Here is a 26,386-nt window from a genome sequence, read left to right as displayed (position 1 = left end):
TGCCTGGAAAGGACACAGTCTATCCTCCTTGATTGGAGGAAATACTCAGGCTGCCACTAACTGTCAGCAGCTGGACTGCTTCAGCTTGTCAGAATACATTATGTCACTCGCTTGTTGTTGTTTTCTTAAGGTCTTTCTGTCTTTCTCATATCATTTGCAATTACAGATCACATAAGCATTTACCAATGTCTGGCACAGAGATAAAAATCAATAGTGTCTATAGAAAGACAGACATAAATCCAGCTCTGACACTCTTGTTTATTTGTTCACACTTAGTAAGACCATGTCCTCTCTCTCTCTGTCTCTTTCTCTCTCTCTCTGTCCCTCTCTCTCTCACACACACACACACACACACACACACACACACACACACACACACACACAGACACACACGCATACATCTACAGTGACTCAGCTGAAAAGTGTCCTTGAGACATGACTTGGAGTGGGCGCTGTACTCTCTGCAGCTCCCTCTTCTGACTTCTGGCTGTAATTGGAATTGTGAAGCAACAGCTGCTAAAGACTAAGTAACTGGAGGTTTATGGTGTGTATCCCCACATAAGGAGTCAAATGGGAATACAGGATCTCTTCTTGAAGATAACTTTTGGTTGTATTTTTGGAAATTAACAGTTAAAAAATGGCAAGAAAACCAGAGGATGATATACCGGCAAAATGTGAACTCAGGCCTGCAGTTAGTGAGACAATCCAGCTTTTTCTAATTCCTAAACCCTTTGCTGGCCTCTGTCCAAATACAGTTGTAGCTACAACTTCTGTCAACACATCCCAATGTCGGTGCTGATTCACTGCAGCTCAACCTTAAGTAAATTGTAAATTACAAATTACAAATAAAAATGGAAGAGATTTTACATAACTGAATTATAAATAAGTAATCAATAAATTGTGTAAAATAACATATTTTATGAAATTAATGAATGACATTTTTTTATTTCATAATGTAATTTTTTTTATTTTAATGTAGCCAGTAGGCAACAATAAAGAGCACATTACAGCTTTGGCTAGAAAGAAATATAGTTATCTTAAGTGACAGTTAATTTTGTGACAAAATGTTTGCTGCACACATAACCTTAATAATTGTTTTCCCCTCTGGTGGACGGGACTAAATTGTGCTATATCAATGTCAAGTATCTATCTGCTGAAATAATTTTTTTTAAAAACAGACACTGAAAGTAGAATTTTTCTTTAGTTTGTTTTATCTTAACAAGACATGCTAACAAGCTATCGTCTGTTGTTGGCTTCTCTGCAGTTGTGAGCTTTATGTATTACTCAGCATCAAAATTAAAGCAGTGCTGTTAATGTATGGTGACTCTAATCTCCCCTTTTATACCCCTGGCTTGCAGTAACTCTGAATTAACCAGCTAGCATTAGCTGCTGCCCTAAGCACTCTCTTAAGGTTCCCCAAATGTGTCACAACAGAGTTCACAATGTCATGGTAACTACAGTATGTCCACTATTATTATACAGTCTATGGTCTGTGTACTGTATTACAGCAGTGGTCTCTAGTTGTTGGATTCACAATAACTTTAGCATTGGTTTTGCTCTAGCTAACAGATGTAAACTGGCTAAACTTGATAGCTGTTGTTGAGTAAAGGAAGCAAATGTTGTATTAAGCAGGTACGAATGATGAAATTCCTTTCTAGTTGGCTAATAATACTTCCTACATACAGCTAATTTCACAAATTACTCTTACATTTATAACTATTTACTTTATTTTATTTTAAATGTATGCTAATGTTGTACACATAGGTTCCGCAGACACAGTTCAATATGAAATTTAAAATCCAATAATAAGATGATTTTTTCTATCCCAAGTCCCTGTTTAAATTGGACTGGTTATTGACTAAACCTGTTTGTACCCATTTTTTCCCCTGGGGCAAGGTCACCTTATGAACCACACTGGGTCACTGTGACCTCCAAACTGGATTTCACGACCAGCTCACTGCTCAGTCCATTCACCTCAGGGACTCATGTAGAGTCAGAGGGGATGATGTGGATGGACAGATGTGGTTTTTGGATATAAGATCATATGCATGGTATTACAAGTTTTTTCCAAGTTAGAATCATTGGAAAAAATCTAAGGACTCTATCTCACAGCAATTATTACACACAGTATAATGTAAAATACTTGAATCAAAGATTATTTGTATGTGTTTCTTGCTGTAGATACTACAGAGACCACATATGATTTATACTTGTGTCAAAGCAGTGTGATTCAACACCAGTGTGTCACTCATAGACTGTGTCACTGACCTGCACCTGGTCCAGCAGCATGCCGGCAGTCACCATGCCTAGCCCAGCCAGCAGGTACGAAGGCAGCACCTGAAGACAGATTACCCTGGATGACTCCCTGGAGGAAGTGTGGAGCTTCTCCTCCTCCATCCTGTCAGGACAACTAATGCAGCTGAGATCCATGTCTGCTCTACACAGCTGCCAACTTTCTGTACTCATTCAAGCCAAACTGCTGCCAACAACGGGAGCCAAATACTGTTTATCTTTCAGCCTGTCAACCTGCCCTGTCCTGTTCCAAGTACCTCCTTGGTGTGTTTAATATGTCTAAGACAAATATCTCTGTTATGCATTTGACTACTGGTGACAGTTCAGGACTGTTATGTGTTTTTGAATATCTCTAGCCTTCTCACTATCTGACAGAGTGTAACAATTTCATAGCCTTTACATTTCTATATCGATTATGACTCCTACTGCAGATTGGTACAACTAATTGCCCGGTCTTCTCTTAAGCTACACAGTAGTTTAAGGGCATTTTGCTGTTATGTGTTCGCAGTTATTAAAAGATAAATGTTAACATCACAGAGCAGACAAGAATTATTGCTTGTAACTGTGTAGGTTGTTACATAGCAAATGCATAACAGAAAACACACCTCGATGCCCAGCTGGAGCAATAGCAACCTCCTGGTCTGAAAAGTGTAGCCAATGATGTGCCTTAAACCTGTATTCTTTATAATGTCCAGCAGGCAGCAACTCCAGTAACTGCAAAAATAAGTGTGATTGTATAGTATTCAATAAGAAAATGATTATTCTTCTCATTAAACAGTATTACCTCATTAATGGTCCCAATCACTAGTTTTATGTCTTTTCTCAATACAGCATACACCATTAGAGTAAAATAGACGTGCGGCTGACAAGTGGCTACCATTGTGACTGTCAATCAGAATAGAGACCTAGCAACGCAAGTCAGTCTATGTCTGTGTCAGCTGTGAACTATTGTCTGTGTTTTTGTCAGTGTGTTTTCAGTTCATTAAAATGACCTGTAACATTTTGGCCACCTACAAATGTCTTCAGCATTTAGTTGTACTAAAAGGCACTTTAAGAAGTCAACTGTTTTTTTTTAGGTAAGAAGGCTATATTTAGTTTGAAGCATGTTTTTATCCAGCCAAAATTAGCCTCCAAATAATGCATGTCTAGCTAACCTTACTTGCTAGCTTGCGAAAGAATATGCTATGCTAGCAGTTCCTGCCCTGCCCTGCTGGTAAACTTAAGTGTAACCTTTCCAGCTCCGCCCTCTCCTTCAAATATGGTCCGTTCTGGCTCCAAAAAAGAATATGAAGACAGCAAAATGCCTCAAAACAATAACATTGTTCCACAAAAATGACTCACGGTGGCTATGTATGTTTTACAGTTCATACCATTTATGGATATGTACGTTTATGTACGTTTATGTAGGATATGTATGTTTATGGACATATATCAATTTCAAGGTTCTATAATATTCTTGCTTTGAGATATTGACCTTTGAACCTTAACCCTGGGGCATATTTAAATGATTATAACTAAGAGACAAAAAGGGTTACAGACATGAGACCTACTGTTATAGAAAGGTGTTGACATGGACTATAATGTGAGCATAGTCACTAAGGGGTGGGAGTGGGGGGGCTTTAGGATATGCTGAAAAAACAACAAATCCCCCATTGAACAAGACAATATTTAAATTCTGATGCCAAAAATGTGATTGACATCCCCTCAAACCCCTGGAAAGCCACTAATTAAGTATTTCCAACTTCCAATTTGAGGGAAAAACCTGTTTTATTAAAAAAACTACAACTCCCTAGACCTCTCGTTTTGTAGTTCTTCCCTATTAGTGCTGTGAAAACCTATTTCTACCCAATATATCGAATATCACACACTGTCTAATAAATAATTATACTGTATGTATATTATCTATGCAAAAAAAAAGACAACAATGTTTGTTTAATGAAGATATTTTAACTAAAACAGGAGAGCAGAGTCGGGGCCATTTACAGTGAAGCGCGATTCAATGAGATCGCACAGCACATCCGCGAGGATCGGACCACATCCGGTATGATCGCGGTAGATTACAAAATAAAACAGATTTCAAAATAAAACACAGCGGATCGTCTTTTTCTGGCGAGGTCTTCGCCACAAAGTGATTATGTACATTCACTGAGTGAATATTAAGAACATAAAACATATATTTCTCGCTAGAAATGTAATCAAAATCCATTTTTATGCAGAAACAAAGTCAAAATATTTATTTTTTTTCACTAAAAATGAGAGAAATGTCCGCCAGTAGAATGCCGTAAAACAAACGAATAAAAGTTTATTTCTCAGAATCGAAGGAGAAAAAAATTATACTGAGAGCCACAACATGAAGCTATTTTATTGTTGAATTATCAGTGAGACTTTGATGTGTTTGTGTTGAGAAATGTTGACGATGTCATTAAAAGAAATCCTTAAAATAGGGAGAAAAATACTTCCGTGCACAGGGTCCTCGGTTCTCCATTCAGATTGTCGCTGGCAGCGTAATGGAGGGCCGTGGTCGGGATATTATTGGAGTGAATAGACGGCTGTAAGCCTCTGCTCTAAGCGTTTCTCAGCAGCGCGAGCGGGTTTATATTGGAGTCAATTGAGAACCCAGAGCGTTCCCCACACACGTGGAAGGGTACCCTTTTCGTCAGTATGATACGTTCAGGGGCGTGACAAATCGTCGGTATTTTACGCTTCGGGAATGAGAACGGGTTGGTCCTTTCTGTTGATACTCCTTATTTCTGTGTGCTGTGCCTGGCATATAAGACGTGTGTTTTATTCTTTGCTAAATACATTTCTAAGCAGCATTTTACTAAAGGTCACAGTGCAGATTATTGCTATTTTTATTAATGTAACAATGGCCACTTTCTAACATATGTTAGCCGTTCAAAAAAAATGTATGGACAGCATGATTTCAGACTGGTCTTCTGTGCCCCCTATTAGTCATTGTTGTCTTTTTTTAACTTAACTTGTAAATTAGCTTTTGTACAGATATGTCATGTCCTGTGTAAGTAGTTTGGTTGCCTACTTAACAAAGTTCTGCTAAGAAGTGCGTATTGAATTTCTAGAAACTGTGTCACAAATGGTATATCTCACAATATATATTAATCTCACAATTTATTGCAAAACACTTACACTTTACCATACAGTGACACATTGTCATTATTATTATTTTAAAAAAAAAAATCTTCATTTCACAAAGGTCGTCATTTTCAAGGTCGACACTGTAAAGCAAAATGGTTGGTATTCTGACAGTAGGTTTGTTTTGTCAGTAACTATAAAGAAAGGCATCTTCAGAAAAAGGACACAGCCCACTACCTTCTATAAATATTCACTGTACACCTCCCATCTCCAGTTAAGGTCTCATGTTTATATGTCAAGTGGTGAGTCAAAGGGTGGGAGCCATAGATTATAGTGTGGTATTCGGATCAGGTTTTCTTTGCAGTCTCGTAGGCAGATTGTGTTGGTCATTAAGTCTTCTTACTACATCTACTGCTGGCTTGCCATAGCTTTATTTATTTATTTTTTGCTCAAGATGTTGTGTTCGGTTTCCTGTGGAGAGTTACCAGCATTTGCTGGCAGATGCAGGTTGTCTGTCATCTGGTGGCAGTTGGGGTCATAGCAACTTTGCTTGCAGAGAGTGGGCAAGGCCAATGCAGAAGAAGCAGCCTCAACAACAGAACACAACGAGTCTCTGCTGTAAAGGTTTGGTCCTTCTTGGACATATTTAACATACAGTATCATTTGTATTGTTGTTAAGTTTTGGTTTTACTGGTAAAAGGATATTTGCATACAATGACTGGTTTGTTTCTCAAGGTGTGTTTAATGTGACAAAAATGGCCAGCTCTGGTGAAAAGAGTGGGACCCAGCCTCAGTTCATCCGCGGCTCCAGTAACGTATGCAGCACTAGAAACACCACCATTCGTCTTCGGGACATTTATGATCCTAAGCCTCCTGCTGCCAAAGCCCCAGTCCGGATACGCCCTCCAGGTCCAAGAACTCCCTCAGTGAAGGAACTCAATTTAAAGCCCAGCTTGTCCAGTGATCCACCAGTCAAGACGATCATGAGAAGACGAGCTAAGTCTCTTCCGTCGACTGCAGAAAGGAAAAAGGAGCTTAGGAGCCTGCAGGTGCGCTTTGTGGACTCGTTGGGCATCGAGTTAGAAGATGTAAAGGTCTTTAAAGTTCAAGAGCATCCCCTGATACCCCAACATGTTATGTTCAGACTACTGATGAGCTCTGAACTGGCTTTCGGGAAGTCATTGGAGCTGTCCCTGCCTTACTTCAAACCTTGTTTCCCTGAAAATATGAGGGCTCAACCAGACTTCCTGAAGCGTCTCTATGCTCAGAGTGTGTGTCTGGAGCAGGTCCTGTGTTCAGAGCAGGGGATTACAGGCACTATACAAGTACTTAATTTAGCTTATGAGAAGCATATCACAGTGCACTACTCTTTCACCAACTGGAGAACACAAACTCAAACAACAGCATCCTGGATTTCAAGTGGGCACCGTGGAGAAATTGATGCTCCAGAAACTGATATCTTCAGATTCCGTCTGCCTGTCCCACCGTTCATTTTGCAGCCAGGAGCCATTTTAGAATTTGCCCTCTGCTACCATGTAAAAGGATCTAATTATTGGGACAACAACAATGGACATAATTACAAACTGTCATGCCACAGTTACAATGTGACTGTGCCAAGGGAGTGTGAGGACAGCATGTTGCATTTTACCTGAGTGTCCACATGGAGGAGCTGTAACACCTGTAAACAGATATGACAAAAACCAGCAACATGCTTTACAATAATAACTATTACCAATGTTTCATTTCACTTCTTACAAGAAGAGGTAGGATGTAACTTTATAACATTTTTAAGGTACCTTTCCACTTTATACTGTATTTTACTGAACTACATAACAAATATATAAAAGAAGAACTGTAAGCCCAAAATGCATGTATGAGGCTTCCTTAAAGGGTAACATCTTCTAGCTCAGTAAAAAGAAGAAAAAAAAAGTTTTTTGGTCCAACCCTAGCCCACCCCTAACCATAGGTAGTCATGTGGGTTTGAAAGAGGTTAAATATATTGTCTTTGTAAAGTTTTCAATTAAATATATGTAACAAAGGATTAGCAAATGATTGCATTCTGTTTTATTTACATTTTATGTCCCAACTTTTTTGGAATCAGGTTTGTAGTTTACGCTTAAAAGGTTGTACTCTTAATTTAGTAAGGAATTTTCACAAAGTTGTGGAACTCACAAGAGAAAGATTAAATACGAAACGGTCAAAATCCTGACGTTTAATTCTTAATTAATGGCCAGCACTGGTTGATTCCATTGGAATTGGAAAGTCCAATTGTATAGCAGTCTATAAGAAAATGACCCTACTTCACTTTAATTATATCCTCAGTAAACAAGTCCTCTCCAATATGGCATTATGTATATTTTAATTAATTGTGTTCTCATTTAGAATAAAGTACATGATAAAGCAGTGGGGCTCCTTGTGCACTAAATACATTTCCGTGTTTTCATCTTAGAACTTTAACCCTTTCACAGTTTAGTAACCTGTTTTCAGTTCAGGAAAATTAATTGTAACATTTTGGTCGCCTACATATATCTTATGGCGCTCAGTTGAAATAAAGGACACTCTAAGGAGTCAGCTGTTTATTATGGATTATAGATGCACCTTGCTAACTTAGCTAACTAGCTAGTGCCATGCTTTTGTCCTCCAAAACCAAGATGGCGACGGCCAAAATGCCAAATTTGATGCTTCAAAAGTCTACTTCTACTTCTAAAAGTAGTCTATTTGTCCTCTTTTATACAGTCTATGGTCTACCTCCATAAATACTGGATCCCACATTACCCACAGTGCAGCTCATAAGCACATCACAACCCACACCTCTAGTTTAGAGTGCTGGCTTACTGATTACATTTTTAAGTCTGAAGCCATGGAATTAAAAAATTCCAGTCTGGTTCAAGTCATGGAGTATTCCCGTGCTCCTGCTGGGCTTTCATTATGATTAAATCCTCGCCACCTTTGAAAATCTACTCACTCTGCACTCACACAGCAAGTCTGGTGACCCAATTTAATGATAGACAGGACTATTGTACTATTGTTGTTTCTCAACACAGAAATTGCACAAGGAGACAAATCCATATTCTTTGCTGATATCCCACCAATAAACAGGGCTTACTGACCTACTGAAGACCTGAGCAGCTTGTTTTTTTGTTTCTGTGTACTTTCTTCAACAACCAACAGGATTTGACCCCATTCTTCTGTAGCTTGCTTTGTTTTGGAGGAGGATTACACGGAGCAGTGTTTGCTCCTCTGTTGCACTGTGACCCAGTATTTTAGATCCCCGACAGTCCTGACCTTTAACTAAAAAGTTTCCACTGATATGAGAGGCCAGATTCCAGAGAACGTTTTGGCAGGCTGCAGCGCTTGGCTCATAGGAGGACATTCTTCCATCGCCATTAGTCACTGCAGCTGTATGGCATGCTTTAAACATGATCACTGCTATCTGAAGATCCAAAACATTGCTGAGCAAGTCAAGCCTTTTAAAAATAATCCATCAATCAGAGGAAACTAAAATAAAAGGATTGCTATGTAAAGGTATTGTCTGTGATTCAAATGTTAATAAAGAGATGAAACAGCACATGAAATAATACCTGCTATGACTGATGCACAGGTCTTTATATATGACTAATCCCCAAAAACATTTTCTGATACCAGTAATAGTTTGTTTAGATCATTAAATAGAAATAGATAATAACACTGGCCCATACAATATTTTCAATTATGATAACCAGTCTAGACTATCATACGATATACATGTTAGTTCCTGCTTTCGAATAGGACCAATAGGTGCATCTATAACACATGCTCATACCTTTTCATGACATGAATATTGTGAAATGGTTGTAGTTTAATTAGGTTTAGGCATCTACTTGTTTCTGGGGGAAACTACATGGTTATGTGTTTCAAAGGATAGTTTAAATAAAAGAAAATAAATGGACATAGTGAAGTTGCTGAAAAGCCTACACTTTCATACCAACGCTGACTTTTGGTTTAACACAAACACACAAACACCATCCTCCTGGGTCTGGCTCTGTGTTTTTTGACCCATCCTCCACCACTCCCACAATCCAAAAATTGTCGTTCCTTATAGTCCATATCCTCACTTCCGCCTTTTCTTTTACACTCTTATGTTGTTTTTTTTCACCTTGGCACCCTTGGTTAATACTATGGCCACTAGAGAGAGCTGTTAACTACAGATGTACATATGGGTGTTTTAAACTGCTGTACAAGCGACACAAACTGGGATTTTGGGGGGAGCAAAGTCACAGCACACAATGTATATGGCATCCTCCTCAGCTAAGCTGTAATGTTAGCTAGCATTCTTTAGTTCAATAGAGTGAAAACAGTTACATGAAACTTCTCACAAGTTCTGTGAATTATCTTCAGTAACCGGGTCATGATTTCTGGAAAGAAGACAGCCATCACTACAATCACACCAAAACAATCTAAATTCATAAACAGCACTACAGGTAAGAGGAAAATATGTATTTTTGATTTCAGAGATGGTCCTGTTAGGTATGATTTAACTAACACCATACACTCATCAACCACTCACTCCAGAAGCTTTGTGTGCAATGTTGAGGGAGTCAGACGTTGCAGTAATGGGACACTAGATGGCACCATTGCTCAAATGTAAGACCTTACATGTTCCATTTGAAATACAGTCAATGTCAAGGAGTATTTGATTTTTGTTTCAAATGGTGAAAGGAGTATTTAGACCATAAACTTGAGAAAAAGTAGCTATAAAACTATTTTAGTACACTGTATTATGTGTAAAATACCTGCATTGAAAATCTGAATAAAAAGTAGAGTTTTTTTTACATGTAAAAACCATCTAAATGTTTAGGTTAGAATGGTAAATAAATACAAATAAAAGTACCATCACTAGTCACAATATTAACTTCTGAAATATAGTTTAAAAAAATGGAAAGTAACAAGTCAAGTGCAACTCAAATTTGTAAAGTAAAGCAGTTTGTCTTCAAACCTGCCACTATTTCAAATGCAACTTCACTGTGTTTTCACACATGTTCCTCTCATGTACAGTGGGACATCTTCTTTTTTTTAGCCTTTTTAATTCACTGCTAAAGTTAAAGACAGTGTATGACTGTGACATGAATAAAAACATATAGGGCATATATTGCAGAAAAACATTTCTCCTAAAGTTTAAAACTTATTAATGGATTGCATTCATTCTTAAAGTCCTCCAAACATGTATGAAGTATAAAGAAAATACATACTGATATGATTAATATTTTGTGAAACATGGTTTTCTCACATAAATAGTGCTCTGCCCCACCAATAATAACCTGACAACGTTTGGTTACCATCTCTTTCACTTAGCCTCTGCAGGTTGCTTTTAATACTTTAATTCAAGATGATGACTTATGTTTCCACTGTAGCAGTTACTGTGAGGCACAGTCTATAAAGGCATGTGCATAGAAATGATTTTGCAAACTAGTACAGCCACAACAATACAGCAGAGATGCTCCTGGTGCCATGAGGCTTTAGTGTGTCCTCTGTGCTTAAAAAAACCCGTTGCAAGTTGCACCAGAAACAAAAACAAACATCCCCCCAGTTGTTCCCGGCTGCCTGGGTTTCATAGCTGTGGCATGGTGCTCGTTTGTGCGGATGTTCTTCCCTGACAGTCTTGGCTGTCATGCCGTTGTGTTGTTGGGGCATACATTCATGCTGCCTTGCAGCGCTATGACTTTATTTGGGGCTGTCATCTTGTGCTTGTTGCCGGTAGTTATATAAGAGGCCACCATATTAGGAGCAAACATGATGCTCAATAGTGACGTTTGCTCCGCCTGGCTGGGATTGAAACATAAAAATGGATACATCATTATGTGTTTCATCTTAAAAACATCATTATGGCCTGTGTGTTGGAGAATAAAAGAACTGTGTCACTTAATAGGACTGATTTCCTTATATGAAAATGCATATATAACATTTTAATTTTAGCTGATGTGTGGTTCAAATAAACAGCTCTGGGTGCTTAGTGTTGAGCAATAGTGACGTTGTTCTTATGCAATGCAGCTAAAGTACAGGAAAAACATTTTCCAGGAATATATGGAAAAAGGAAATGGTCCAAAATATGACGTGATTTATAATCCAAAGCCTAGTTTTGAACCAGAAAGCTGTCATGCTTACAGTTGGCTAAAAAACTGCTGAACATATGGTCAGCGTGTGTGTTGGCCTTCACCTACCTGGGGGACACCCGGAAGTCAGGGCATTCCCCTCATGACCACGAGAACATCCCTTATTCCTCCCACGCAGCTCCACAGGTTACCGGCCTGTTCTGGACCGGACAGTCCACTATCAGCGGCTGCTCATTTCGTTACTCCAGACAGCGAGTGGTCCTGGAGTACAGTGATATTTTAACTGCCATCTGTTCCCCACAAGTGCCAGCATGGAGGCTGTGACTCACACAACGTGCATGTTGATGTAAGAAAAGAAGCTAAAAAATGCTACTGACATAGATGTTACAGTGCCAGTTACTGTGGCTCTTATATGTTCTATATTTAATATCAGGTAAGAGGCTTCTAACGGCTGAAAGAGGCTTTAAACATGCACTTATCATTTTAATGTGTTTGTCTGTGAAGCTCAGAGATAAATGTGACGTCACATCACAGTGATCCAGAACCAAAGGCTTGTTCCTCTGCCAGTGTGGTGCAGCAGCACAAACAGATATTTGACCAACAACTCACTCCAAATTGGACAAAAGCAGTCAGGTGGATTTGTTTTTGTGAAGGGATTGAACCTAACTAACCTGCTTAATACCTTTCAAATCATGCGTGTCCTCATTTATCAGAGTAACACGCAGCACGATGAGAAGAATCAGGTCACTGCCTGCACTCGTAAACTAATTGCTGCCTGATCTGATGGTGAACTTTACACTTTTATTATCTGCTTATCAAAACAAGAATGAGTAGATAAACCTGAAGGGATTACAATGTACTCATAATGTGTACTCAGCAATTATCACCCTAATTCTGCCAAACCTTTGAGGGAACATCTTTAAATATCACACATTTGTGTTGTGATATTAAAGGCACAATGAGTAGGTGTTTGGTGTGTAGTCCCCAGCCACAGCTCACAGTTTGTGAGGGCTGGACTCTGTAAAACGCTGATTATAACGACACATGCAAGGCAGGCTTCTCTTTTAAAGAAATATTTTCCAAGCTCTTTTTTCCAAGACATTTACCAGGCTTATTCCTGACATTACAGGACAGCACTTTCCCACAAACTGAAAAAGTACCAGTAGGCCTAGAGTTGGCACATTTAACCCAGTTTTAATCCTCCTTTTTTAATGATAAGGATTCATGAAGTGTCTCAGGTTCATTACAGCTGGCAGCTACACCATCACTGCTAACTGAACAATAAGGTCATCTGGCCTCCTCTTTTAAAGAGCCACATCTATCATCCAAGTTGTGTCCAGTCTAAAGGTGAAAGAACAGCAATATATTAAGAGAAAGGCCATAATATTCAAGCATCATACTTTTCTGTTGTGTTTCAGCTGGTAAGAAAGTGTCTCAGGCTGTAATCTCATATCTCGTGCAGGACTTGATTTGGGTCCGCCCCCCCTTGTGCCTCCATGGTTGAAAAAATGTGCAAAACTGCCCTCAAGAGTGGTGAAAACAAGAGGAGGTGCCTTATTGGCTGCCCTTTACACGTGGAAAAAAATGACTGAGTGCCCTCTAGGATCCCCTAGATATATATCTATATATATCTATATCCATATCTATATCTATATATATATATATGGGCCGGTCAGACGACCAAACACACTGTTGCAGATGCAGTTCGGTAGCCGCGAGCCAGCTTTCAAAATAAGAGCACAGTGTGTTAACAGAATCCACCACAGAATTTACAAGAATACTATAAAAATAAAATGCCTGAAATAAAACAAAAAAGAACCCTTATTCTCCTTTAGATAATGCATTAAATATGCAATGAGAAGATGCAGTGTATACTGTATGATGGAATAGTCGCATTAGAATAAGTGAGAGGCCACTAAATTTGGGCTTTTATGGGGAAAAAATTCTCGAGTGGGCATGCCCCCAGACCCCCCTAACCAGCTATTTTTCCACACTGGCTGGCTGCTCCATGTCCTAGTGGAAAGCCCTGTTAACTGTGAAAACTGTTATGTGAGGTGTTTGGTCTCAATTAGCTCTTAAAGTGCACAAGATTGATGTATTTTCCTTAAAAATGTACAAAAAAAAATTCTCCTGGGGGGGGGGGGGGGGGGGGGGGGGGGGGGGTAATGACTCTGGACCCCCCTAGATGGTTAGGTTTGGTTCTGTACCATGTTCTGTACCATATCAATAATTTATTTCATCTGGATCTCCTTTAAGTTAATGCTAATGCTGCTGGCAGGACGCTGTGACCAGCAGGTGAACACTGCTGGTGTCACTGAGACGGGCAGGAGGGGCCAACTTGGAATGTTATGTTTGCAAACCACAACAGATAAATCCTACTCATTGCACCTTTAAAATGTTTTTGTTTTTTAAACACCCAAATCACAAGAAAGACAACATTTGTTAGAAATTGAAAACCTGTATTGTGCAGACAATAAATAGTGCTTACAAAGGGAATTTTGTTGTTTACACAGACAAGGTTTCTGTTTACACTGTTGATATGAAACGCATCATCAACTGAATCAGTGAGACTCAGACACAGCTCGGGGATGTGACTACTGATACTGGAGTGGGGCTGGTCGACTCGGTCACATGCACATTTCCCCTCTGTGGCATCATAAAGGACGTCTTCCAAAAGAGTCTGTTTAGAAAAAAAAGTCTCTGCTCGTCTATGGCGAATACATGACCTTGATTCTTCCTGCTCCTCTGACAGGGTGAAGTGAGGGTTAAAGAGATGTTCCTCTGAGAGCAAGGGGAGCTTGCTGCATGCGTCCCCATCTACCGGCAGCTCCATTTCTAGAGACATAGCCTCCAAGGTACGCTGGACCCAAATACCAGGACACCCACTAACTGTGGGCCAGGGGCACTGGAAGACAAGGTCTTCACTGACAGAACCACATATCAGCAACTCTTCACAGAAGAAACCTTGCTATGGCCGGTGGAATCTGCAAGGGGAGAAAGAGGGGAAAGTGTGAGTGCGGGCTAAAATATTCACATATATGGTTTCATCAATCAAAAGTTCTATTATTAGCCCAATGGGCAGTGCTGCCAATGGCCTCTACTAAAAAAAGGGGTCTTGCGTAAGCATTACCCCGACTAATTCAGGTTTTTTTAAAGCTACAGAGAGCCATGAAATAAGCAAAATGTAAGCTAAAAATATACAGACATTTATTATAGTGGAAAGGTTGTGCAAAAAGGTGCAACCCTCTCATCTCAACGGGCCTGGGTTCAGCTAAATTTAAGCCCTTCTCTGCAGGGTGTGCACTCATTGATGTGAAACTGTTGGATAATGCACGTTTGAATCTTTGCACAACGTCACACTGACCCTCTTAGATATCATGCGCTAACATCACAGACAGAAAGAGCAGAAGAAAAGAATAATGTGCGTGCATACTGACCTCGTCAGGTGCTTGCTCGAAGAATGAACTTCCATCTCATTACTTTTGAACTCGTTCAGCTCCTTCCGTATCGCCGCCTGCGGAAACAAAAGCAACATGAAGCGTGAGCCCAGGTGTGTCCCTCTGTGGATCTGTGCAGCCGCTCAGGTGGTGAAGCTCAAATGAGGATGTTATGAAAGTGGAGAAACATCTGCTAATAAGGTGCAGATTACGTAATCTAAATCGGGTTTTAGGACAAAGAAAAGGTTGTGATGATGATGTTGAACAGGAGGTTATATTATAAATATTAATCATGAGTTTCTGCAGGTCCCATCAAGTGAGATCCTTTTATAATAACATAAAATGTAATTTACTATCTGCTTCATGATCATTCCAGCCAAAGTATAAGGAAAAGCCAGAAGGGGAAATATGGCCCGGAATTATCTATTATTTCACTTTCTTTCCAGTAGATGTCAGCAGTATTTAAAAATTATTTGTAATGATACATTCAATAACAGTTGAAAATTGATGCGACCCCTGACCAGGAAAAATAATGAAAATTATTAATTCATCTAAGTTGATTTAAAAGTTTAATATGTAACATTTCTGCAACAAAATGGCTAAAAGTCTCTATAACTATGCTATATAATGTTATACTATTATTGCAAATGTTTCCAACAATATTAAAACCCAGAGAAATCTTTCATTTCATTTTAACCCCTAACCCCATTTCTGTCGCCTGTCAATGATGTCATATCCTGTTTGTGCATGTGTCAGCGATGTCAGCGGTCATAAATTTACTTTGTATCCAGTTTAAAGTCACACTTTTTAGATCTTGGTTGTGTACTCATTCGTAACATGATACGCACACACTTGTTTTTATCACTTGGTCTGTTTGGTTCTGAGAGGAGGAGACCTCTGAGAATAATTTGGCTTCTGGTTAAAAAACCTCCTTGAAGGAATTCTATCAGGGCGTAGATGACTGCAATGTCTTATGTTTTTGTTTTGATTGAGAAAAAAATAACAGATTGCATGTTTAAGTGCAGTATGGACACTTCCCATGAGCTTCATCTGCTCTGACTAAACACTCTCCTGCAGCACAATCCACTGCAACATCAGTCCCACTTTTAATTTATAGGTATGGTCTTTTTGAGGAAATTCAATACTTTTCAAGACTTTTCAGACCTGCAGAAACTCTGGAGACAGGCTGACACAGTTTTTTACACTACTTTTAATATTTATAAAGTAAGTACAGGTGTGTTTTAGCTACCTTGTCAGCAGCTGACAGTCTGGTCCAGGGCTTGTCAGCTCGCCTGTCGTAGTCCTGAGCTTTGGCCACTTCCACATAGTCACTGAAACGAATCAGGATCTTTCTGTCCCGCAGCTCGTCCACTGTAGGCCGCTGGTTCAGCTGGGGGAAAAAAAGTCAGCTCTCATCAGCTTATCGGGGCATTCAATCACTGATTGACGGTTCACAGGAGGACTTGTGTGTTGACCAAATGTTGGATTAAATTGAAGCAATTTTGGCAAACTGCTCAGATGACTGCAGCTGCTTACCTTTCTGTTCAGCCGCTGTTTGATTTCCCTTCTCTCCTCCTGTTCTGTCTGGTCATTTCTTTCTGTTGACATACAAAAGTCAAATATTAAAACCAAAAAGCGTATCATTCCATTAAGTCTTCTTGGAGATGCTCAGTCACTGTACAGAATGTCCAATAAATACATTTCATGGGATAGGACAGTTGATGCAGCCTGTGATAAACAGCTAATGTGAGTGACCCCCTCACAGTCAATACTCCTCAGTGAGTCTGACACTAACTGTGCTGAGGAGAGGAGACGTGGAGTGACTTCAGCTGTGGATCATTGTTGAATGCGAGTTAGAGAGCGAGACGCAGGCAGATTAGAGCACTAATAGGATTCATCTTTATTAGATACAGCAGAAAGATCACTAGATGTCACTTCATTTATTTATAATCTCTCTCTTTTTTCATTCCATAAAAAATGTTGAGCTGTTGAACTAGTTTGGCAGCTTAAAATGAGGCTGGCACCTGTCACTGTTTGAGCGAATTCACTCTCTGGGTGGCACAGGAACACATGATTCAATTACGTGCATTTTTTTACTAAAGTCTTTTAATTTGGGGCTAGGAGACTGGCTCTGGGATTGTGTTTAGAACGGCAACGACTAGTCAACTCAATGACTAGTTGATTGACAGAAAAATAACCGCCAACTGTTGTGACAATTGATTCATCGTTAAAGTCATTTTTCATGCTGAAATGTCAGAAAATGCTTTTCCGTGCTTTATGTCACATAAAAATGAACATTTTGGGGTTTTGAAAAAACAAAACTAGACATTTAACGACATCACCTTGGACTTTGACAAACTGGGATGCACATTTTTAAAAATGATTATCTGACATTTTGTAGATCAAACAATTGTTAAGTATTTTTTTAATGTAAACAAACGGAAGAAAATGCAGTTTTAAGCCTCTCAAATGTGAAGATTTCCACATTCCTGTTTTATAGGATGTTCAACTGAATATATTGGGTTTTGAACAATACATTGAAAGATTTTGAACAATTTTTACTGTTTTTTGACGTTCTATAGACCAAACTCTTAATCAGTTATATAATAATTTATAATGAAAACAGTCATTAGTTGCAGCACTGTTAGAGACTGTCTGAATATATTATTCAATTATCTGCATTTATACCAAAGTCACAGGGTTGCGTTTAGCTTGAACACATGTTCCTGTGCAGAGAGAGACTCGGTCACTGACGAATGGGACAGCTGCTCAGAGCTCACAGGTGGCCCCGCTCAACTGGGAAACACAGTTCACAACGAATACAGGACTTGATTCCTCGCATTGATGTTTCATAATTGTTCTCTATCGTCAGGACAGCACGACTAGTTTCACAGTCTGGAGTGCTTCAATCTGACACCCTCTCCATCACATGAAAGCGTCTCTTCTGAATAAAACAGTGTCGTCTCTCCAACTGGGAGCTAAAGTCATTCCAAGCATTCAGATTCAACTACAACCACAGAGTCTCTGTGGATATAGTAGAGGAATATCACATTGCAGATTTGTGGTCTAAAATATATAATTTGCTGGACAAAAAGTAATTTGTTCACAATGTCAGTATTTAAATATTCTTCCTGCAAATATGTAAAAATACATTAATGAAAAGTGAAACTGCGGATTCTTTTCTCTATTGTTGGATAATGCAAGAAAATAATAACATAAAGCCAATAACAGTTTGTCAAAGCCAAAGGTCTTGTTTGCAATTGACTTGTTTTGTCCGATACAATATCAATATCAATTTACTCAGATCTTAAACAGAACAAAGCAGCAAATCTTCACATTTGAAAAGTTGGAGATATTTTGAGTTTCTGCTTGAAAAATGAACCAAACTATTAACTAATAAGATATCACCCACCAACTGACTAATAAAACTAAATTTCATTGAAAACAACACAATCAGCTTCATCATATTTCAAAATTTTTATTTTGAAAATGTACCCTTTTAGCCCACATCACAATCGTCACTACAGAGATATTAAAATATACACTTGAGGAATGTTTTAAGACGGCGTCCCAAACCATTAGAATATTTGAATATTCTTCCTGCAAATATGTAAACAAAAAAAAAATCTATTTTACTGGTAATTAATTTGCCCATTATTTTCTCAAATGCTTCATAACATTAGAATATACTAAAAATAATAAAAAAAAGTCGACCACTGTTTCCCAAAGCCAAATCCAATTTATCCAGCTAATTGATCATTTTCCATCAATGACCATTTTTTAAATAGTAAAGTTGTTTTAGATGAAAAACAGTATAATCCTAATTTAAAATAGTAATATTGGTTAGCTTGTAACAAATAGTGTGAACGTCTAGTTTGAAATACCCATTTAAGCCATGTCACAATAGTCACTATAGAGACAATAAATATCAAGTTTAGAAATTATTTTTAAAAACGGAACCTGAACCTGAAACTCGAAATAAACACAAATCATGTCTGAGTAAAACGTTTTTCAAATTAAAGGTATTTTGGGGGGATTCAAATAAAACTCAAAACCTCCAAGATGAATCCACAAACATAAAACTACTGGTTTGTCATTAGAAATAAACATTAGCGTAATTATTGTTGCGTTTGTCAATAGAAGGCTCTCTTGATTTTGTACTTACGCTTTAAGATGTTCCGGCTCTCCAGCTCCTCCACCGCCGGCCTCTGGCTCAGTCTCCTGCGGAAAAACACCAGAATTACGTTCTGGACCATCGTCCCCCCACCTCACGCTGCTGGGGTCTCTGTCCTCGCCCCCTCTGCTACAAAGTCTTTTCAGTCTCTTCACTATTCACTGCTAGCACTTTGGATGCTTGCGCCGGTGTGCAGAGCGCCAAGATCCGCACATCCAAAAAGCAAACACCGCGTCCCACCTCGAGTCCAAAAAGCGGCTTAGTTTGGTATTATAACATTTAAAGCTCCACATCAGGAAAAATGTCAGGCTGCGCGTTTAATATCACGCGTCAGAGCCAGTTCAGGGAAAGAAAAAGAGAAGGGAGATCTTCCCTCAAAGATCGGCTTGGTTGTGAAGAGACGGGAAGTTTAGAGAGAGGAGCGTTGGCTGTGGTATTCCCGGCGGAGCGCTCTGAGCTCTGAGTGGACTGAGTGGTGCAGCACAGACTGCCTCCTTATACCACATCCACTGTACTCATGTGAGGGGCGGGGCTGAGGAGGAGATTCCCCCTGCGCGCGCACATACACACGCGCGCACTCACACTCACATACACACCTGCTGCAGCAATGGCAGCTTCAATACTGTGGTAGAAATGTATCAGAAAAAAGACAGCCAGGATTGAAGTAAATGTCATCTAAACTTACTTTCCCCTATTCCACCAGTTTAAATAAATGAACACACAGTCGTATGGTAAAGCCAGTGTATATATTCATACATTTAATTCAGTCAAAGTATTAAAAACAAACTGAAAATACTCCACTACAAGTAAAAGTCCTGCATTAAAAACCTTACTTAAGTAACAGCAATAAAGGATCAAAAGTAAAGCATTATGCAGAATGCCCCTACTAAGATTGCTGTATATATTCTGTATAAATGATTGAAGTATTCCTACTGATGCATTATATAAGCAATTTTAATGTTGTCAAGGTAGGGCAAATTCACTGTACTTGAGTAGGTGTACTTAGTTGCATTCCACCACTGGTTATAGCAAACTAAAAATGGTTTCAGAGAAAACAAATAAATAAAAAAGTATCATAATGAGCGGAGCATCAGCAGAACATGGAGCCTAAATATTGACGCCATGTCTTTTTCTTTTTTTCATAATCTGTCTATTTTTTGTTTCATTATTCAGTTTATGGTGAAAATCGCTATTTCCCAAATTTCAGCATTACTTCCTCAGTCTGAACAAAAAACAAAACCCCAAATATATGTAAAATACTCAAATGTATTTCATAATATATTATATTATATTTAGACATAATACAGAGAAAAGCAAAACATCCTTACATTTGAGAACCTAAATCATCAAATGTTTGTCATTTTTGCTGAAATAAAACCTTGATTACTTATCGATTAATCAACTAATCAGTCCAGCACTAACGAGGACTAGGAGAGGTTTTATATGTAACATGGAGTTATAAATGCAGTCATGTGACACATATGACATGGAAACAGACAAGCTACTGATAAAACCATTCGTATTTTCTGCCATATTTCTGTCAGCCTAAGTGTTTAACAAGTATGGCTGATTTGTGCTCAGCATTCCACATCACCTGAATTTCAGGATTCCTCGCATGACTTTCCAAGATAAATCTCCGCCCCACCCCCAACACAGTCACTGCCACTAAATTTGCCACACAGCTGTCAAGACGGCACTGGATTCCAAAAGGAAAACTCCTATATAGCCTAAGGGGAAATATATATATTTAGCCTAATGATTTAATTTATCCAAACAAGGCTCTGTGTATTTTGTAGGAAACATAAAATCCCTTACTTTATCCTCAGGTTACATGGGTGTTATGGACAAAACATGTACCGGGAAGGTTAGTTTAGGTCCCTGGAAAAGGGAAATGTGAGCAGGCAAAGTAATGCTAAACCAGTGAATAAGACACTTGACCATTCTGCATTATAAAAGCAAAACACAAATACAACTGGTCAACTCCAGACCTCAGTAAGGTCTCCTAAAAAATATGCTCAAATACAACAATACCATGATTACATTTCAAGAGAAACATATGTTTCTCAATTTATTCTCAGCATATCACATTCATACCACTTTTATAATCAAAATCCATAGAATGTAATTTGTCACCCATGAAACAAAATTTAGAACCAATTTTGTTTGCAGCGTGTTTTTTTGCTGACCGCCGAAGGTCAACCCTACACACGGGTGTGTATGTGACTGAGTGAGTAAGTGAGTGAGTGATCATATTTTGTTGTAATCTGCATAGACAGCTGTTTAAATCAAACAAATATCCTGCTGTATATGTGTTTTGAACTAATTTAGTGCAGAGGCAGTCAGCAGTGGCTGGCTAACCTGCCTTTACCAGGCTGACTGACAGCAAAAATGTACTGATTGACTTAGTTTTCATGTTGACTTAATGGGAATAAATCGACAATGTTTGTATGTATTGATTTATTGATTGATTGATTTGAACTTCCCCGCCCACTGTAGCGACCGAGGAGGACACAGAAATCTGTGTAGTGATAGTGCAATACAAACAGACCAGGAGTCTTGATCAATGAATGTATAAGCACTAAGTAAGTTCAAAACCCAGACAGCAGATATTTGAGTGATTTACAGTAAACAGCTGACTGTGCAGAAAAAAATGAACCACAACAAAAAAATACTTGATACGTAAAAAAATGCACATGGGATGTCTCCTTGAGATGCACGTCTGACGTCCTCAGCAGAGATTGACACATTTAATATAATGGAATCTAATTTGATCTGTGAGATGCATGAGTGATGGACGTCAAAAACGCTTCTAAAAAAGCATCTTGGCCGTAAGCTTTAGTATATCATTAAGCATATTATTACTTGTTTGAATTACTGTGACAAAAGAATACTAATTACTATCATCCGAAATATTCACATCATAGGCATTACCATTAACTATTCCTCTAACACACTGCCCACAAAAATGCAAAATTGCCTTCACCATACGTGATCGGCCATATGCAAGGTTTTGACCTAGCTGTGTTATGATACAGTTTACAGAATCTGTCTATAGAATTGATTGAGGTAGCTGCTATGGGAACTTTTGACTGTTGCGTAATAAAAAGTAAAACAGAGATACATTTAATTCTTTATTTAATTCAGCTCTGGACTATAAATAATTAGTGTTTTTCTCAAACAAACTTAAAATGGAGAGGAAAACATGAGCTGGAAGATACCACGGTTTATCTGATTATATTTGGAGTAAAAACAATCACTATAAGGGGCATAAAATAAAGGCATTACAACTGTTTTATCTGTAACATTGTTTGCCAGCCAATCAGCCACAAAACTTTCCTCTTTTTTTCTAAACTAATACCTTTTTACTTGTAGGACTGAATTACTCACAAGCTGTCTGGTTGCCCAACGACAAAAAAAGTAGCTTTACTGGGCAGCCCCCAGATCCAACCACGTTCAGATGCTAAGTGTTGCTGAACATAGTGACAGTTCACAGTACGAACCCTCCCTGAATATACAGGTTCAATGAAGATAACCAGTCACGACTCACTTGAGAAAAAGATGTGAGCTCTTAATAAACTCCTCTTTTACAATCAACCACAAAAGGGTCAGACCACAGTGTATTCACATTCTAACTGCTGGGAGATGAAACCATGATTCACATCAGCAGGAGGGACAATGTACAGAGAGCAGAAAATGAGATCAGATGTTGTTCTGACCAGCTCAGGAGCTTAAAGTGCAGACAGAGAAAGGGACATTACATTTACTTGGAACACAGTGTCTTTTTTGGAGCAGGACAACCCCCCCATCCTCAAATTACTGAGGTGGACGGACAGTTTTTGAGTCTAGGTTCACAGCAGGGAATGCTGGCATCATCTTTAAATTGTCAAAGTGATCCCTGAAGTACTTTCTGTTCCCCTGCAATTGCTCTTCTTTTAGTTCCAATAAAAGTTACAAGGATTTTACCACCTACGCTTAAGAATGACTTTCCGTAGGCTGGATAATTAAGTATAATCTTTTAAAGAACAAAACAATTCACAGACACACTTAACTTACACTACAACTTACATTTTTCAACTACAGTCATGGAAAAAATTATTAGATCACCCTTGTTTTCTCCTTGCTTTCTTGTTCATTTTAATGTCTGGTACAACTAAAGGTACATTTGTTTGGACAAATATAATGATAACAACAAAAATAGCTCATAAGAGTTTAATTTAAGAGCTGATATCTAGACATTTTTCATGGTTTTCTTGATAATGATTTTGGTTATTATCAAGAAAATCATGGAAAATGACCAGATATCATTCAGTTCATTCAGTTGTAGTTTGCACTGGGCAGCTGGATCTTCTAGGTACTAGATATTCTAGATATTCAATATCAAAGGACTCCAGTCGGGATCAGGGCTTGATATCGGTTGAGCTCAGAATATGACAATGACAAAACAATGGAAAACCTTTATATAAGCCACACATTTTGTCAGCAACCTTGAAAATAATGACAGGGCAGATGGCACCAAGAGTGCACAACAAAAATAAGCCTCCTGTCCTGTGACAGCTTCAGCTGTAACTAGGACCACTGAGAGCTTACAAAACAGGACCACAGACATGGCAATATTGGAAGCTGACAAGAGTCGATGTGCTAAATGGAACAGAGCAGGATGTGTGGTCTGTAGGAGAAAACATTTCAGGTCAATAGCATTTGCCTCAGTTCATAGAGCGAATCAAATCTGCTGCAGGCACGCTCTCAAGCCAAAGAAGATGCATCGTGTGTGTGTTACATTAGACAGTTTAGGTGCTGTGGAACACAAAAACAAAAACCTAATACCTTAAAAGCCAGAGTGAGTCAGCCTGTTTATATTCTGCCAAACAATCCTAACGGGCCTTTACTCACAGCCTCCTGCAGCGATGTGTGCTTCACAAGTGCTCACCCACTCTTCTTGGTCAGAGGTAAAAGTTCCTCGTTTGTTGGAGAACTCACCAGCATGTCAAAGCAATGAGCTGCATGTAAGAGCAGGTGCTGATGGGAATGTCAGCCCATGGAAAGTGGAGGAGAATGGGATGAGTCAGGCGCCACGGGCCGGGCGGCGGCCTGCTACTGCCCACTGAGGTGTGTCCTAATCCCGCGCCTCTTCCCCTCAGTGGCAGAGCCCGAGGACAGGAGAGCTACGGTCGGATGTGGAGACTGAGTGAGTCCGGGACGCCCGGGGGGCACAGGGGGGGTAGTTGCCAGGAATAATTATATGAACCCTCTTTAATCGTAGCCTACCAGAAGCTTGGCATTTATGTAACTTGGTTCATGACTTGTTGTGTTTAAGTGTTGACCTGGATGTCTCCCACTGTTACTAGGTCACATGAATATAAAAGACTCTGGCTTTGAGGAAAATGCTGTTTGGATATTTTCCAACATCACCTAACACTCTACTGCACCCATTTCTTAATTTCAAGCTATGAAAAAAGTCAGTATCTCACTCAACTGCCCTTTAAAACTCCCTCTGTTCAAGAGCTTGCTGTGCTATTGATGATAGATGAATGGGACACATTCAAAGACTCTGACATGAAACCAAGAATCTGTTCTTCATCTGGCCAGTTGTTTGTCTCTGAGGTTTTGCCCTGTAGCGCAGGTCTACAGATCAAGCGGGGGATCATGTCTGGCTCTTGAACATCCAGCTGGGAGCACAGTGTGGAAAAGGCAACTTCAAATAGCATGATCACGCTTTGGACACTATAGGGGTTACAATTTGTTGAAGGCATTCTATGCAGGAACTGTCACTTGCTGTTTACACAACATTCAGTTTGGACCCCAGAACCCCAGAATCTGTGCACCATTCTGTGCAGAGTTTTGAATTCAAGCCTGCCAACAATAAAACCAGACCAACGCTGTGTTCCAATACCCATACTTCCTGTACTTACCATACTTAGTTTGAGTACGCAGGGTGTTCCGATTCCGATCGCGGCGAAAAGAGGTGTACCTAAAGGACCTGGATGTTGCCCTCATAACTGTCAAAACGCTGAGTGTGGAACGATGTACAGTATACGCACTCAACGGCCGCCATCTTGTCTGCGTTGAGGAAGAGGCGGAGCCAGGCAGAGCCGCTCAGCTCTAAAAATGTTTTTGTAATGGCGGCCAAAACAACAGCGGAGCGGTAGGTAACGTTGCTGACGACGCCGGCGCATTCTCCACATTTGCTGCGTTAATGGAGCCATATTGCCGGATTGTATAAGTAAAGATTAAACAACAGAAAGGGTAATTTTTTCACCATTCAAAGCCGGAAGCGGCTGCGTAATTTCCGGTAAGTGCACCACGGAGTATTAGATTTGGAACAACACTCACCTGCGGAAATCTGCGTACTTAGTATGTGCAGATAGTGTACTGCGTTTAAGTGTACTCATGGAAGTATGGGTATTGGAACACAGCACAAGAGTTTACAACCATGCTAGCACTAGCACTAGCTCTGTGAAGCTGTACTCAGCTTACAATGCTTTGAAGTAAATGTTGGAATACAAACATGCTCACAGTGACAACGCTAACATACTGATGTAAAGCAAGTATAAAGTTTACCATGTTCACCAACTTAACTCAGCATTTTAGCAAGCTAATATTTATAAATTAGCACAAAACAGCTTGCAAACAATGCCGATATAAAGTCAATGGGGATCCTTTCTCATGCTGGGCACACATATTCTCTGGTTTAACAACTTCACTCAGTGAGGAAGTAGTAGTGATTGACGATGATGCAGAGCTCAAATGATGGATATCACACTCGGGCAGGATGACCAAACAAAGGGCAGACTCTCAGGAGAACGGGGTTCGTGTCCTGTGTGAAAACAAAAGTAAACGACTTTTTACGTAACTTCTGTGGCTCACTGTTTGTAAATCATGTTTTTTTTTGCATAACTTCCATTTTTACGTAACGTCTGTGGCTTCTCTTTCGGCATTTCCGGTATATTTATTTACTTTTTAAACTGTCTTTAATGCCTTACCAGGAAGTGTTTTGCCCTAAACCTAGGACAGCGGTTTTGTAGCCTAAATTCACAGAAACTGCAGCCTTCTTACAGCCGCAAACAGTATGTGTATGTATAATGATGTGTATGCTATTTTTATAACGCTCCTTTGTTTCATGTCATTTTCACCCATTACGTGCTACCAGCATGGATTGGGTGTTAAAGAGTCGTGGTCATTTAACCTAATTTTGTGAGATCAGGTTGTATGCAGCAACCCCGTAGACCCCCATGTTAAAATTCCCAACTCTACAGCAGAAATAAATATGTTTACAGCCTGGTACAAAAAACAGGTTCAGTGTCTAT

The 26,386-nt window shown here is 39.3% G+C and overlaps 2 protein-coding genes across 2 annotated transcripts in view; one reads left to right on the top strand and one right to left on the bottom strand.

Moving 5' to 3' along the window:
• The first annotated feature begins 6,137 nt into the window (after positions 1-6,137).
• ppp1r3db (protein phosphatase 1, regulatory subunit 3Db) lies at positions 6,138-7,329 on the top strand. The gene has a single exon (XM_059330029.1). It carries the CDS (start codon positions 6,138-6,140, stop codon positions 7,032-7,034), a length of 897 nt encoding a protein of 298 aa, XP_059186012.1. The 3' UTR covers positions 7,035-7,329.
• Positions 7,330-13,948: 6,619 nt separating this feature from the next.
• Positions 13,949-26,386, bottom strand: part of phactr3b (phosphatase and actin regulator 3b) — a 66,716-nt gene continuing 54,278 nt past the window's right edge. The window contains exons 9-13 of the mRNA XM_059328506.1: positions 19,074-19,129; positions 16,445-16,506; positions 16,158-16,298; positions 14,909-14,985; positions 13,949-14,455 (exon numbers count right to left, since the gene is read on the bottom strand). Of these exons, the coding sequence (XP_059184489.1) occupies positions 14,440-14,455; positions 14,909-14,985; positions 16,158-16,298; positions 16,445-16,506; positions 19,074-19,129 (352 nt within the window). The 3' untranslated portion in view covers positions 13,949-14,439. The remainder of the gene's footprint in view (positions 14,456-14,908; positions 14,986-16,157; positions 16,299-16,444; positions 16,507-19,073; positions 19,130-26,386) is intronic.

The sequence above is a fragment of the Centropristis striata genome, chromosome 3 (genome assembly GCF_030273125.1).
Source record: "Centropristis striata isolate RG_2023a ecotype Rhode Island chromosome 3, C.striata_1.0, whole genome shotgun sequence".
Taxonomy (NCBI): Eukaryota; Metazoa; Chordata; class Actinopteri; order Perciformes; family Serranidae; genus Centropristis; species Centropristis striata.
This window is presented reverse-complemented; position numbering and strand designations above follow the sequence as displayed.